This window comes from Ursus americanus, chromosome 21, assembly GCF_024610735.1.
Source record: "Ursus americanus isolate L20-20 chromosome 21, mUrsAme1.1.p, whole genome shotgun sequence".
Classification (NCBI taxonomy): Eukaryota; Metazoa; Chordata; class Mammalia; order Carnivora; family Ursidae; genus Ursus; species Ursus americanus.
Genome location: NC_142147.1, coordinates 14505913 through 14520782, shown reverse-complemented (window position 1 = coordinate 14520782; position 14870 = coordinate 14505913). Strand labels below are relative to the sequence as shown.

Genomic DNA, 14870 nt, shown 5'->3' with positions numbered 1-14870 from the left:
CCCCTCACCATCCCGGGGGGCCCGTGGGAGAAAGGGCCTGCACTTCCCTGACGAGGGGCAGGACGTCACGAGGGGAGATGGGAGGCACAGACTGGGAGGGTAGGGGACAGCTGAAGGGGGGACTTCCAGAGTCTGCACTGGGCCTTGACCTCGTCCCTGGGCTGGAGCTTGAGAGCTCTCCAGAAGGGGTCACCCCCACCAAACACCTGGGGCTTGACACAGAGCCAACTCTGAAGGAATTTTATGTAAATCAGTGGAGTGAACCAAGAAAGGGACAGATGAGAAACGCGGGAAGAGCAGCACGTTGGGTGAGGGACATGTGGAGCTTGGCAGGCTGGTGCAACAACCAGAAGGACTTACGGTGTGCCCTCTGGGCCGCCAGGTCTGACTGAGAGGTCTGGGCCAGGGGTAAATTGGGTGGTCTTGGCCAAGAACGAATGCCAGAGCTACGAGGAATCTGTTACCTGAAGCTTAGGAGGATCCACAGGCAGAGCCACTGCCAGCCTGGGTGAATTAGGTGAGTGGAGGACTGGATGACAGCCCACTCCTCCCCCAGCTGGGTGCTTTTGAGCAGTGCACAACCTGCACATCTGTCTGCAAACCCCGCTTTTAAAAGAGTGAGCAATGTGGAGAATGTGTGTTTCTTGGGGCAGTGCTCACCACTGCATCTTTCTAAAGGGGACTTAACCCAGCCAAGGTCAAGAACACCTGAGGATGGGTGGGTAAAGGAAACAGTGAGGGGACAGTTGGAGAGGTAAGCAGAGAAGTGGAACCAGGTGCCCGCCTTTTGCCAAGTGGAAGAGGCGGGTCTGGGGGACCCACCAGTGCCCTCTCCCCACATACCCCAGCCCACGATGCTCAGCTTAAGCAGGTAGCCAGGGACATAGGTGCCAAAGACCTCGACTACCAGTCGGTAGAGGTTGTAGCCCTCGAGGCCCATCCAGGAGAGGCAGGCGAGCAGGGAGAAGTGCAGGAAGATGGCGCTGGCACGGCAGCCAGCCTCGGAGCCCGCCAGGGCCACCGGCTCGCTCAGCAGGAAGCTCACATCCAGCAGGAAGACAGCCAGCAGCAGGTTCATGTGCACTTTGATGGTGTAATCCCGAGGCTTCCTCCTGCGCAGGGGAGGGGGTGGGGTCACTTGGCGGTCAGCATGGGAAGGTCGAGGGCAGGACTCCACCTCCAGGCAGCCTTCTCAGGGTACACACCACACACACACCTATCCTATCCCTATGGCTGCAGCCAGGTCGTTCCCCACTTGTCCCTGTGCGCCTACTGTGCGCCCAGCACTCACAGGCTTGGAGACGTGGGCACGTTTAACAACAGATTTAGCCACAGACAGAGCAAGCAAGACACATCCAGCCGCTACAGTCAACCGGATGCTCCCAAAGTCGGAGGGGAAAGACTGGATTTGTTGCTGTTTTGGAGAATCTGTGCCACCTGTGTTCTGTGTCTGCTTGTCTGTCTGCACAGCCGTGTGTCTGTGAGGCTGACTGGGGTGGGGGGGGTGGTGTCTGTCTGTCTGCAGGTTTGCAAGTCTGTGCTCACATCCCAGCGCCCCTCCCACCCCAGGACTCTACACGATCCAGGGCACCTCGGCATTTCCTCCCTGCCCCCCACGCCCCCACCTGTGCTCGGCTGGCCCCATCCACCACCTGTGCCGGAGGGCGTGACACCATAGCCACGCCCCCCCAGCTACCCCCTCGGGCTGCTCCCTTCCCCCACCCGCAGTTCACTGTCTATGAGGTGGGAGGACGGCCCCTCACGGGGTAAAGCGTTGGGCACAGACAAAATGCTCAGTCGCTAAGGTTCCCTGTCCCCGTCCTTGGGCACTTGGGGATTAATGGGTAGGTGCTGGGCTCGGCCCCCACCCCCGGGCCTCCCCTGAGGCTGCCAGCTGTCCCTCATCAGCACGCCAGCCCGCCCACCGTGCTCACAGCTGCGGCTCGCACGACCAATCACTAGCGCCCGTGGCCCGCGGCTCCACCCCCCTCCCTGCACGTGCGAAGTTAGGGCATCGCCCCTGCAAGCCAACGGCCGGCCTTGAGAGCCCACGGACGTCAACTTAAGCCAAGCTCAGCCGTGGCCGTCCAGACCCGTCCACACAGCCAGAGTGAGAATGCGTGAAGGCGCTCCTCACGCCACCAAAGCCTTTCCTTGGGGCGCCTTCTTCCTCGAGGCACCCAAATGACACAAGTGGAGTGACAAAGCTTCCATGGGGGGGATGGGGTAGGCTTTGTCAAACTTGAATGCCGTGGGAGCCAGGCCTTAAATCAGACACCGCACAATAGGGCGGGGAAAGAACTCACGAGGCTATGCCTGTCCACAGGGGCCACTGCTCGCCTTCCGTAGGGGAGGCCTTGTGGACCTGGAGCCAGCCTCCTGGGTGTCCGCCTGCCTCTGCCACTTCCTTGCTGTGTGACCTCAGGCAAGGCCCTTGCCCTCTCTGGCCGCTCTTTCATAGGGCCCTTGTGAGGACTGAGCCGATTTCACGCACGTAAAGCACTTAGAACAGTGGGAAGCGCCAAGAACGTGTTAACCATTATAATTGTCACCATAGCATTATGTGCCCCCAGTGGTGACACAGCTGATTCTTCAAAGGCGGAAATCCAGATTTTTATGTCACCTCTCCCCGTGTTCAGTGTTGGCAGATAACAAAGTTTGTAAGTGTCATGTCAGCCAAACACCACAGATCTGAGGAGACGCAGCCCTCAGGGGTCAGCGGGCTGCACCTCCCAGGGCTCCTTCCTGCCACCACACACGCATTTTGGGGCGACTCAAGCCAATCTCTAGGGTGGGTATCCATAGTCGTGGAGTCCCGGCTTAGGGGCCCGGAATGAAGGTTCTCCCTACCCGCCTTTCCCTGCCCCCCGCCAGGCCCTACCTGGAGCAGAGGTAGGCGGCGATGGTGAGGACGCAGGCCAGAGCGGAGATGACACAGCCCACGTAGGAGACGAGGGTCAGGTAGTGCTTGTGTACCGCGTCTACCTCCACGGACGCGACCTGGGTCCACGAGACAGGCCGGGGCTGGCCTCAGTGTCCCCACCTTGACACTGAGGGTTCGCCCCAGGTGAAGGGCCAATCTGTGCTCCCCCAGGGGGGCCTCGGGCATCTATGAACCACCACCACCCCGAACTGAGCAAACGGTGGTCCCATGAGTGTATTCGTCGGAAGGGGAGGGGGTCTGCAGTTTTCACCGCATCCTCAAACGGGTCCCCCACCCACCACGGTCAAGAACCCTCCACTAAAGGACACCTGGGTGGCTCAGTCAGTTAAGCGTCTGCCTTCAGCTCAGGTCATGATCCCGGGGTCCTGGGATCAAGCCCCATATCGGGCTCCCTGTTCAGTGGAGAGTCTGCTTCTCTCTCTCCCTCTACCCCTCCCCCTGCTTGTGCTCTCTCTTGCTCTCTCAAATAAATAAATAAAATCTTAAAAAAAAAAAAAAAAAAGAACCCTCCACTAGAGAATCCCTTTTCTGGGCTGGCACTAATTTTTTTCTATAATGTTTAACACCAGAGTGAGCTCCTGTGAGAGAGTGAGCGCCCCACACCAGGGAGGGCTGGAAGACCACTCCAATCCCTCAGGAGCTGGGTCCCAAGATTCTGGGAGAGTGAACCTCAGACACAAAGCTTCTGGGACCTTCCACAATGGGCCTCAGTACCCCCTCAAGGGCTCATTGGAAATGTACTCGTGCCTCCCCCACCAGCCTGTGGAATCACAATTCCAGGTTAGGGCCAGGAATCTGCATTTTTATCATGCACCCAAATTTGGGAATAAAGAGCAAAGGTTTTAGGGACCAGTTCTTTTATTTACTAACTGGGTGACCTTAGGTAAATCACTTAAGCTCTCTGAGACTCGGTTTCCTTATCTATAAAATAGGACAGCAGCAGGAGACCCCTCAGGGGTTGGCGTGAGGAACGAATGACATATATGTGAAAGGTGGCTGGCACGCAGCAAGAGCCCAACCCAGGGCACGGCTGTGGGGCAGGCAGAGGACCACTCACCATCAGCACTGCAAAGTAGGTCAGGTGGTTACAGAGGCAGGACGTCTGCGTCTCTCTCCTGATGGTCTCACACCCAGCATCACTCCAGCTCCCCGGGCTGCTCACTGAGGAAGGGTTCCATGGGGCTCTGATCAAGCCCAGTCCCTCAGGACCCCACTGGACCCCCAAAATGCATAATCATGTCACTCTTCTGAACCTTCACTTCCCCTGGCAAGTATCTAGTCTGCCATCATTCCTTCTTCAAAACCCACTTTCTCCGGGAAGCCCTCCATGATTAACCCCACCTCCCCCACTCTCCAGGACCCCTTTTCTCCTCCAGATACCCACCCAGCTCAGAAACCCCTCCACACTCACGTGTCAGGTCTTCAACCCAGAATACACACTGGAGAGTCACGTTTTTCTGTAGGGACAAGAAAGGAGAGTGGACCCCATTACGGCCCACTCCTTTCTGGGCCAGGCAGAGGAAGTCAGTGTCAGGCCACCACCCCATGTGGACCTGACCAGCTGAGGTCCTCAGCCAGCTGGTCATTTTGTTAAAGACAAGTGACTCAGGAGGCAGGACAGAAAAGACAAGCAGGGACCCTTGTTCCTTGGCCGGTTTGCCTGTCTCACCGGCTGAGGCTGGTGCTGGAAGGTGAGCACCACAGGCTCCGAGAGGTTGGCCACTTTGGTGTTCTGCACGACGATACCCAAGACCTTCTCGCCCAAGACTTGGCTGGAATTCTTGTCCTAGATACATAGGATGGGGGAGGAGAGGAAGAGGGTGAGGGCTCAAGGCTGAGAAGGCCCAGACGTCCCCTAGTTTCTCTGGATTTGTGTCTCTCCCCCACACATTGCTCTGAGATGTTGAGTCTCCCTCTGGCAACAATTCTTGCACATGTAGTCATTTACACTGTAGCGAAAACAACATAATTTAGCATTCTCCGGGGGAGATTCACACGTCACAGTCCATTTTCTGACCTTACAAGGAAAGGCTCGGACTTCTGGACAAGGGGGCTTGGCTCTATGCCCGCTTTCCAGCTCCCCATCAGACAGAAGCTGCTTTCCCCGGGGCCCCCTACCTGGAATAAGGCTTGACTGCTGAAGTCCACCAGAAGGAGTCTCTTTTCGGCCTCCCCTCTCCGGCCTTTGGTTTTCTGGAAGAGCGTGCGGGGCAGCAGCACCGAGTACTCCTGGATCTCGCTCTGTTCCTCCTGCAGACCAGAATCCCTGTGGGGCTCAGCCAGAGGTGGGCTCCCAGGTCTCTACACACCCCCGCCCCCAACACCTTCCTGGATACTGCACGCCTTCTCCAGGAAGACCTCCTTTCATTGGCTCCAGCGCTGGCTGGGAGCCCTGTGGGTAGAGCCCAGGGCTTGGGGGGCAAACAGGCCTGGGAGATTGCTGTGCCATCTGGGCTTCCCCAGGGGGTAGGGTGAGGGCAGTGTGGGTGGCTCCCGGCTGCTGGGCCCATGGAGGGGCAGTCTCAAGACAGAGGTGCATGCAGAGGCGCCTTGGGGTTGGTCTTCCATTCACATGGGGGTACCATAAGAGCCTCTGATGCCGGTCCCCTCCCCTGTCCCCACCACTGTGCCAGGAAGGGTCCTCTGCCATGGGGTAGCCGTTAACAGGGTATTCCTTGGGCCTGAGACCTTCCTTGTCAGCATACATCTGGCTCCCAGAGGCCTCTGGGAGGGGAGTGTTCACGCCTCCACATCTGTTTCCTGCCCCAGCCAGCCTAGCCCCTGACCCCTGACCTCGCGTCTGGAGTGGATGTGCAGGTCCTGGAGGCTGGCTGTGGGCTGCAGCTTCCACACCGTGGCGTTGACCAGATCCTCCTCGAAGGACAGCGTGTCCCCTGGGAACTTCACGGAGGTCAGCTTCGACTCCAGGCTCTGCAGCCTCCTGGCAGGGGGAGAAGGGGCGGGGAAGTTGATCCAGGCAGGCCAGGAGCTGGAGCAAGACGGGGACTCTCGGCAGAGACACAGGAAAAAGACAGGCCGAGACAGGGGAAGGAGGGTCAGGGGCAGCAGGGAGGGGGCAGGAGAGACAACAGCCCTAGGACTGTGCTGGTGTGGGAGAGAGAATGGCCTGTGGGTGATGGGGGGTGGGGGGGAGAGGAAGCTGGAACATAAGAGCAAACAGGAAAGGGGGGGCGATCCTGAGCACCAGGTTCCAGGCCCAGCTCTGCCTGGACCGACCTACTCTGTGGCCATGGAGCAGCCCTACCCATCTCTGGGCCTCAGTCTACCAAGCTCTCAAATGGGTTGGTCAGTTCTTCTTTCTTGGCAGGGAAGAGGGTTTGGGTGGCTGTCTGGGGATGGTGATATTTGTTTTTACAAAGGCCAGGGGCTTGACTTGCAGGGTGGGATTTCAATTCCTCTCTAGGAGGAGGTGGAAAGATGAGAGGAACATTAGCCCCAGGAGAGGCCTCTATCCTGCCTCCTGCTCCAGGTTGCTCCCCTGCCCACGTCCGAGCCTGGGGGGCCACACTTACTGGCTGGCAGGGGTGGACGAGGGCCTCCTCGAGTTCTTTCCGGGGTGCCTCAGAAGCTGGTTGAGCTGCTCGAGGTCCCTTTTCAGCTCGCACATGTCCACCGAGGCGTTGTGGGAGGCCTTCTGGGGAGGATCTGGAGCAGGGGACAGAGGTGCCTGAGGCTGCTGACCGAGGAGCTAGGTACCGGCCACACCCGTCCTGCTCCCATTGAACCCTCTGGTGACTGTGAAGGGCTCTCCCCAGTTTTACAGAAGCTGAAACTGAGCCGCTGAGATGTGGGGTGGACCCCGAAGGTCACTCAGAACCCGGCTAGATGGGGGCTCTGCCAACGGAACCTTCCAGCAGCTTTAGCCCCAGCAGGGCAAGCTGGGACACACCTGCCCAGGTGCCCTTCTGCCTACACACTGGAGCTGGGAGGGCCCAGCCGGGAGGGGCTGGGGGGAGGGGGGTTGTGTGACCCCTGGCTCCTGACACCCGGTCCCATCTTTCCACGCTCTCCGCTCCCACCCTGGGCAGGCCTCATCTTCCTTCACCTGGACCTTCCCTGCAGCCTCTGGATGGGACTTTGCCCCTCTGCCTGCACCCCTACCTTCCCTCAAACCTTCCTGAAGCACACCTGGGATCACACCCCTCCCTTCCTCAGACACCTTCAATGGCTCCCCACTGCCTGGGAACAAAGCCTAAGTCCCCTGCCCAGGCTCCAGGCCTTTGTCCAAGTTCCTTCTGCCCAGAAGTGGCTTTACCGTGGAAGGAGAAGGTAAAGCCGGCAGCACTGGGCAGACTGGTGTTCTGGGGGCTCCACCAGGAGCTGACAGAGGTGGCGAGCAGTGGGGGACCCTGAGCCAGGCTCTCCTTGTGGTGCCGGAAGCACAGGAGTCCAGAGGCTTGGTTACTCAGCAAGAAGTCGTTCTTGCCGTAGCGAAGATGCAGTAACCCTGCGTGGCGGTTCCAGTACAGGCAGAAGTGGTAGAGGCCCCGGGGGTCCGGGAAGAATTGGGAGGCCGGGGGGACTTCCTGGAAGGGAGCATGGATTGTGAGGGCTCCCTCCGAGTTCTTGATGGAGATATGCAGCTCTGACGTTTGCTTATAATGGAGGCTGCTCTTCTGTGTCTGGTTCCTCTGGCCACAGAAACGGAAGTCTTCACGGGGGCCCCCGCCATGGGTACCTGAGGAGGTGAAGACTACAGATGGGACTCTGGGGCAGGGAGCAGCCAGGGGCAGGAGAGGGGGTTAGGCCTTTGGCCCAGAATACTGGATCCCAGTGCCTGGGATCCACACACGTTCCAAGGGCCTATACCACAAAGGTCTACAAAAATGTGAATGTGCCCTACTCACAAATTACTAGCTTCAAATTATGAAAGGAACTAAAAATTAATAGTAATTTAAAAGGCAAAAAAAATTTTTAATAGCAATAAAGTACTTCAAGAGGCCATGCCTGCCATAGACTGTTGTGCAGGCTGTGCACTGCACAAGGATGCTCTGGCTGGAGAGCTGAGTGGGGCCAAAACCCAGTCCATGTTCCCCACCTCAAGCTGTGCACTGTGGGGCTGCATCTGCATAAAGAAGGGATGCCTTTTTCTGCAAGATACCATCCACTTGCTAAACTGTGTCTAAAGTCCCGTGCCGGCACAAAGGGGTTAGTGGATATGCTGGCAGTTGTCCTCGACATGGGGGATTGTAATGTAAGTCACAACAGTCCCAGGGCATCCCCAAGATAGCCTACCTTGAACCAGGAAGAGCAGACCTGGCAGGAACAGCGCCGTCTGCCGCAGCACTTGGGTGGCCATCTTCCTCCCTGAGGTCACCCTGAGAAGTCAGTACCTGAAAGAGGCCAGGAGTGTCAGCTGGGGTCAGATCTGCAAGGTGGTTGGGCCAGCCCTGCAGAGGGGGAGGCCGGTGTAGCTTGGGTGTGGGATGTGAGGTAGGGAAGCAAGTGTGGAAACAGCCCGCGGGTCTCCCCAGAGCTGCCAGGAGCTGAGCATCAAGGGACAGCAGCTGTCCAGAGCCTGGCTGAATTCAAGTCCTGGCTCCTCCTCTCACTTGCTGCATGACCCTGTGCAAGTCACAGAAAATGGGGCAAATAATAGTACTTCCCTCTAGACCAGCAGCGTCGGGGGTTATCTTGGCTAGAATCTGGTGGGGAAGGCTCCACAGCACCACCTGGAACCACGCCCACTACCCTGCCCCTCCAGTCCTGGAGGAGATGCAGGAAAAAGGGGGCTCTTCAGGTTCTCCTCCAGGAACTTCACCATCATCATCCCCAAGACCCAGCTCAGAGGACCCCTCCTTCGGGAACCCTTCCCCAAGTCCCTCTCCAGTCAGTCCTGGCCTCCTTTGCTTCCCACCACTGGCCAGGACCTCCTCTGTCCCCCAGGCAATGCAGGATGGTGCATTCCCTCCTCAGCTAGTGAGGGAGCTCCTGGCCCGTCTGTGCGGACAGGGCTTAGTTGGGGGGGGGGGGGCGGTGTTGCTGGACAAAGGCCGGGCAGTTGGACGGGTTAGTGAAATGAATGATCAGCGCACCCGCAGCGACCCCTGCAGGAAAGGCGGAGAAGGGTGCTTCCCGTCATGACCACTAGGGGAAGCCGGTTCCCAGGGCTCCGGACGCCTGGAAAAAGGCAGAGGTGTGTTCCAATGCGACAGAGAGACACTGACAGTATGGGGGAAGTGGGGGGAGGTCCAGGTCCCCCCAGCCCCACCCCGGTATAGAGTGGGCATTTCTGACCCCCCATGGCCTCCATTAGCCGAACACCAGTCTGCCAGCCTGTGCTCTCCCGCACACCCCTGTACCTGTATTCACCATCACTGTAACCCTGTGAATGGGCCCTACCACTGGCCCCTTTCCCAGACAGGGAATCGGAAGCCCAAGGGGTTAAACGACCTGCCCAAGATTATTCCAGAGGCCAGGGCTTTCCCTGCCTGGTCAGGACTGTGGTGCCTGGCAAGGAACTACATGCCCGGCGCTGAGAGAGAGAAGCCAGGTGGCCTCCCCACAGCCAGCTGGCCCCTTGACTGAGCGAGGCATGAACACACACAGGCTTTTTCAGTTCATGGGGAACTGCGTGTGGCTGTGGCGACACATGCCGTCATCTGCCACAAGCCAGACGAAGGGAAGCCTGGAGACCTGGCTGTGCACCAGAAGTCTCAGTTTAGGGGAAGCCAAGGGGGCTTCCAGGAAGAGGTGCCTTTTGGACAGAATATTGGAGGGTAGCATTAAAGGGACAGGGGCCCCATGCAGGAGCTCACCGTCTCCTTCCTTGAACTAATCTGACCCCCTGAAGCTAGAGCCAGTCTCCTGTGTCCCACCATGCATAATGGAACCCCATTATCAGTCCAGTTATTAGTTAGCTGGGCTCATCCTCTTGCTTCTGTGGCATCACAGGAACCCTTAGAAGAAGCCTATGAAAGTGTTTTAGGGAATGGTCACTGTCACCCAGGTTGTGATTTTTATTTTTTTTTAAGATTTATTTATTTATTTATTTATTAGAGAGAGACAGCCAGTGAGAGAGGGAACACAAGCAGGGGGAGTGGGAGAGGAAGAAGCAGGCTCCTAGTGGAGGAGCCTGATGTGGGGCTCGATCCCGGAACGCCGGGATCACGCCCTGAGCTGAAGGCAGACGCTTAATGACTGCGCCACCCAGGCGCCCCTCAGGTTGTGATTTTTAAGGTTTCACTCTGTGTCCTCTCTGAGCATTTTATCCCCTTTTGTAACTGTGCCCTGCTGCCTCAGACCAATGGGAGGAAACCCGGCATCCGGAGACAGAGATGTGTTTCTCCTGGACCCCCTTCTTTCCTCTCCCTCCTGCCAGTCCCTGCTGCTAGCTACCTCTGATCCCTGATCCAAATGTCACCTCCTCCAGGCAGCCCCCCTCTCTGCAACCACTGCACTATACTTGTGAACTCGTAACTGACAGATCACTTCATTCTCCATTTTATAGTATTTGGATTCAAGGCCCAGAGAGGGCCAATGGCTTCCTGACATCACACAGCAAGCAAGGATAGAGCTGGCCAAAAATCCATGTACCTCTGTGGCCCACTGACCTTCAAAGTGAGCTACCCCTGTTGGTAGACAAGGGCCCTGGGCGGGGCAGTCATTCACTTTGCATCAGCCCCCCTGGATTGAGCCCTGAGAGCAAAAAGGCTGAGACAAAGAAGTGACCTTCCAGGCACTGGAGGGGCACAAGCAAATTTGCACGAGGTACACGGAGGGGATTTAGACACAGACAAGGGACCAACTGCATGACTCTGACCCTTCCAGGCTCACCTTCACTCTACCCTGGCTACTCCAAGGTGTACCACGTTGTCCCCATGGGCATTCTTGGAATCTGAGTGGGAGGGTCTGCCTGACTTCCTTTAACCCACTCTTAGGCAGTGGAGTGGACTCCGGAGCCGGAATGCCTGTGTTCAACTCCAGCTTCTCCTGCTCACTAGCTGCGTGTCCTTGGGCTAGTTCCTCACCCTCTCTGGGCCTCACGTTCCACATCTGTGCATGAATTGATACTTGTAAAGGACTAAGATCCCGGCCACGCATGAGGTTGGCGCCATAGGCGTCAGCTACATATCTCTGTGTACTTTCTGACCGGCTTATGCCTGCCCCTAAGTCAACCCCCAGGCCTGTCACAGGGCTCTACTCCCTCCCTCCTACCCTCCGGCCCCCTGCCTTGTGGCCCTGGCCAGCTCAGCCTCCAGAGCACCTTGACGGGAAATTCTTAGAGCATGAAACTTCCCTTCCGGGAGTGCAGTGGGAAGACTGGAACCCCACCCAGAAAACCTCCGTCCTTGCAGCCCTGACCTGAAGCTGCTCAGAACCCTCTGAGGGGTAGGAGAGCGGGACAGGGGACAAAGAGAAGATTCCAGCCCTTACCAGGAAGGGGGAGGGCACTGCCTGGCTTGTCCGCTTGGCACCTTCCCAGCCCCATTTCACACTTCAGAGAACCCTGCCCACTCTCATCGCACCCTCTTCCTTCCCTCCATCCCCTGCCTGGGGGCGGGGGGCAGGGGGGGGGGCTGTTCTGCCCCCTGTGCACGCACCTGCAGCCCCGTGCAGCCGACCCAGATGCAGTCAGCATCCATGACACAGGCCATGCTCTCCCTGCACCTCCAACAGGGCTGCAGAATGCCTTGGTCACCACCCCAGGAGCCCCCCATTTGACTCCGCCAAGGAGGGAAGGGTCCTGTGCTCTGGAGGCTGAACGCCAGACCAGACTACGTGGGTAGAACTTTGTCCCTGGTCTCTGAGCTGAGCGGGGACAGGGCTCGGCTGTCAAAGACTTAAAACCAACCATCGGCACGCAGGCAAGGCCTTTGTCAGACGTCTCAGGGCCCTGGGCCAGAGCCAGGGCCTCGCTGAGAGGGGTATCTAGCAGCAGCACCGTGAGGACCACAGCTGGAGTGTCATCAGCACTGTCACATGAAATCCCCAGAGCCACTCTGTGAGGTTGGTCCTACTGTTTTGCCACTTTACAGCCCAGGAAACTGAGGCTAGGGAAAGGTTACCTGATCCAAGATCACCCCGGGAGAGCCAAGACACAGAGCTGCGTCTGGCTCTTGAGAGCTCCTTGCAGAGCTGGTATTGCAGAGGTCCTAGAGACGCATGCGCCCCACCCCCCCCCCCCCCACGCTTTGAGAGATCCCCTCAAGAAAAGGAGCTAAGAATGAGGGGGCAGCCAAGACCACCAGCTGTGCAGACAACTCCAGCCTGGGAGAGAGGGTCTGGGGGCCAAGTGCCCCAGGAGGGATCCCCTCCCACCTCCCCTTCAGGAGCAGCTGCCCTTGACTTCAGGCCTTCCGTAAACACACACAGGGAACAGAACGGTCCAGCCCAGCCTGACACAATGGGGGCCACCACCACAGGGTCCCCAGGGACACAGGCAGAGCAGAGGGTGGCCAGGTCTTGTCGAAGCCCACACTCCCGCACCCACCCCCAGGACTGGCTGGGCCCAGGACAAGCAACCCTGGCTCCCACTCATCCTCGTGATGGGGGAGGGGGCACTGGGCAGGGGACCTGTGGCTCACTTTCTCCCCCCCGGGGCCTGAGTCACTTCCTTTGCCATCCGTTTGGAGCCACGAGTCACGGCTGGCCCAGTCCAGTCTCCTGGAAAACCCATTTCCTCGGAGGATGGAGGTGGAAGTTGAGTGGACAGGACCTGGTCGGCTTGGGGTTAACCCTTCGCGGGCAGGCAGTTCTCCAGCATATGCAGCAGGGCTGACGCCCAGACCCACCCCCACCACCGCTTTTCTTCTCCTTCCCATTACACACACTGTGGACATATCAACCCCACCTCCAGACCGTTTGTCTGGAATGCCTTCCCTCTCCTTACGACAACCCAACCCATCTGTGGGGACTCGGCTAAGACACACCCTCCCCACGAAGTGTTACCTAACCACTCCTCCCCGTCAAGATTAACTACATGTTTGTGGGGGGAGGGGGAGCTACGGCCCACCCTCCACTCTCTGTGCCCCCCACTGCCATAAGAAGTTCATATCAGAGGTGCCCAAACTTGCACGTGGGTCAGAACCAGCCCAGGGAGGTCACGGAAATGCAGACTCCCCAGCCGCAGGTCCGGCTGCGGGGGAGGGGGGAGCTCAGAGTCTGGCTTTAACAAGCGTCTTATTGTCACTCCAAGCCTGGGATAACAGTAGCCGTGTTTTCCAGAGAAAGTCAGAGACGAGGGGGGCCCAGGTCCAGCTCACTCAGCTGCTGAAGGGCACAGCCTGGCTGGGGTGCCTCTTGTCCACCCGCTCGCAAGGACATGTCAAGCACCTCGGTGGTCCACCTGGTGCTGGGCAGGGTGCCAGGAACCTGGAAGGGGCTTCCTGAAGGACAGAAGGGGGAAGGAGGGCCGGGGTGGAAGGGGGGCCCTGGAGTGGGTTTTCGGGTCTGAGCCTGGGTGAGACAGAAGAGAGAGGACCCAGCCTGGCTGTCCTGCTCCAGCCGCGATCCTTAGCTGCTCTCCGGTAGGGGGGCCACATGGAGCAGCGGGCTACCCCTTTAGCCCGGGGGGCAGACGGCTTAGGAAAGAAGGATGTGACCTGGGAAAGAGATAAGGAGAGAGGTGGGTGAGCATAAAGCCTTGGGAATGTAAGCAGGCTTGTGAATGTGGGTGTGTGTGCACACGCGCGTGTGTGCGGGTCCGCAGGGGAGCAAGGAGAAAGCAGAAGGCGGCTGGGAGCGGGGGCAGGTTAGCTCTACGGGGGAGGAACAGAGGGCTGCTCAGATCTCAAAGGGCAGCCAGGGATGGCAGTTAGAACAGAACGGAGCACAGTGCTTGCAGGTGCTTCCTCCGTGGGGGGTGGCGTGGGGGGCCCTGAAGACCCTCTGTCGGCCTTTTCCAAATTATTTGAGAAAAGTAAATCTTACTCAGAAACACCAGCTATCCAACAAATCAACAGAGGGGACCCCGTGGGACCCCATGAGACCCCATGAGACCCCATGAGACCCCGTGAGACCCCATGAGACCCCGTGAGACCCCATGAGACCCCATGAGACCCCATGAGACCCTGGTGAGACCCCATGAGACCCCGGTGAGACCCCATGGGACCCTGGTGAGACCCCATGAGACCCCATGAGACCCCGGTGGGACCCCGGTGGGACCCCGGGCCATGCCCTCTCCTAGACCAGCCCCCCAGGCCCTCGGCAGTGCCCACTCCCTCTCCTCGCCCTGCTCCCATTCCCCAGCTGGGGTGGCGGAGCTCAGGCTAGGTGACCAGCGCGGCGAGAGTGAACACCCTGGCAGGGTGTTCTGGGCTGGCTGGGGGAAGCAGTGACTTCAGCGTGTAGGAATTCTTCTACAATAAAGGAGAAAAAAATTAAGCTAACAGCCTGCCCCCAGAAGCTCGCGGATGCCAAGGCCGTGCCCACTGACTGCCTGGGGTCAGTCTCACATTCTTGCACCAGACCTGCTGGAAGGCCGTCCCTGCCCGCATGGCCCCACCTTCCCACAGCTTCTGGTCTGGCCAAGTCGGAGGGCAAAGACTCCCTCTGTGTACCCAGCTGGGCCCTGGCCTGTAGGGAGCCCGAGGAAGGGGAGAAGAGGAGAGTTCCCTGCTAGGATGGAAGGAAAGGGTCTGTTCCTGTGAAAGGACCCTGAGTCCTACCCAAGAGCGTTATCCGGAGCCCCCCACCCTGAAGTCTGCTTTATCTGGCACTAGAACATTCACTTAAGAGACCCCAGGGAGGCCAACGTATTGTCATGCAAGCAGATGTGGGCCCAGGCTTGGGTGTTCCCGCCTCCAAGCCTTTCCACTTACTGGTCCTCCTCCCTGGGTTGCCAGCCTTAAGGCGTCACTGATGCCCTGGGACTCCGGCCTCCACAACCTACCCGCACGACCTCCGCACTCCAGCCCTGCAGTGCCTGTCAAGACCCCATACGATGGGAGGGTGGGGGGCAGGA

General features: G+C 58.6%; 1 protein-coding gene across 5 annotated transcripts in view; it reads right to left on the bottom strand.

The window, feature by feature from the left end:
- The window catches only part of ADGRG1 (adhesion G protein-coupled receptor G1), a 38562-nt gene that overhangs the window by 3519 nt on the left and 20173 nt on the right, over nucleotides 1-14870 (bottom strand). For all 5 annotated transcript variants that reach the window (XM_045806865.2, XM_045806869.2, XM_087870462.1 and 2 more), the window contains 10 exons: nucleotides 8201-8298; nucleotides 7221-7643; nucleotides 6478-6610; nucleotides 5738-5885; nucleotides 5063-5194; nucleotides 4614-4730; nucleotides 4356-4401; nucleotides 4002-4105; nucleotides 2882-3000; nucleotides 844-1112 (listed from right to left, as the gene is read on the bottom strand). In XM_045806865.2, coding sequence (XP_045662821.2) covers nucleotides 844-1112; nucleotides 2882-3000; nucleotides 4002-4105; nucleotides 4356-4401; nucleotides 4614-4730; nucleotides 5063-5194; nucleotides 5738-5885; nucleotides 6478-6610; nucleotides 7221-7643; nucleotides 8201-8264 — 1555 coding nt within the window. In that variant the 5' untranslated portion in view covers nucleotides 8265-8298. The remainder of the gene's footprint in view (nucleotides 1-843; nucleotides 1113-2881; nucleotides 3001-4001; nucleotides 4106-4355; nucleotides 4402-4613; nucleotides 4731-5062; nucleotides 5195-5737; nucleotides 5886-6477; nucleotides 6611-7220; nucleotides 7644-8200; nucleotides 8299-14870) is intronic.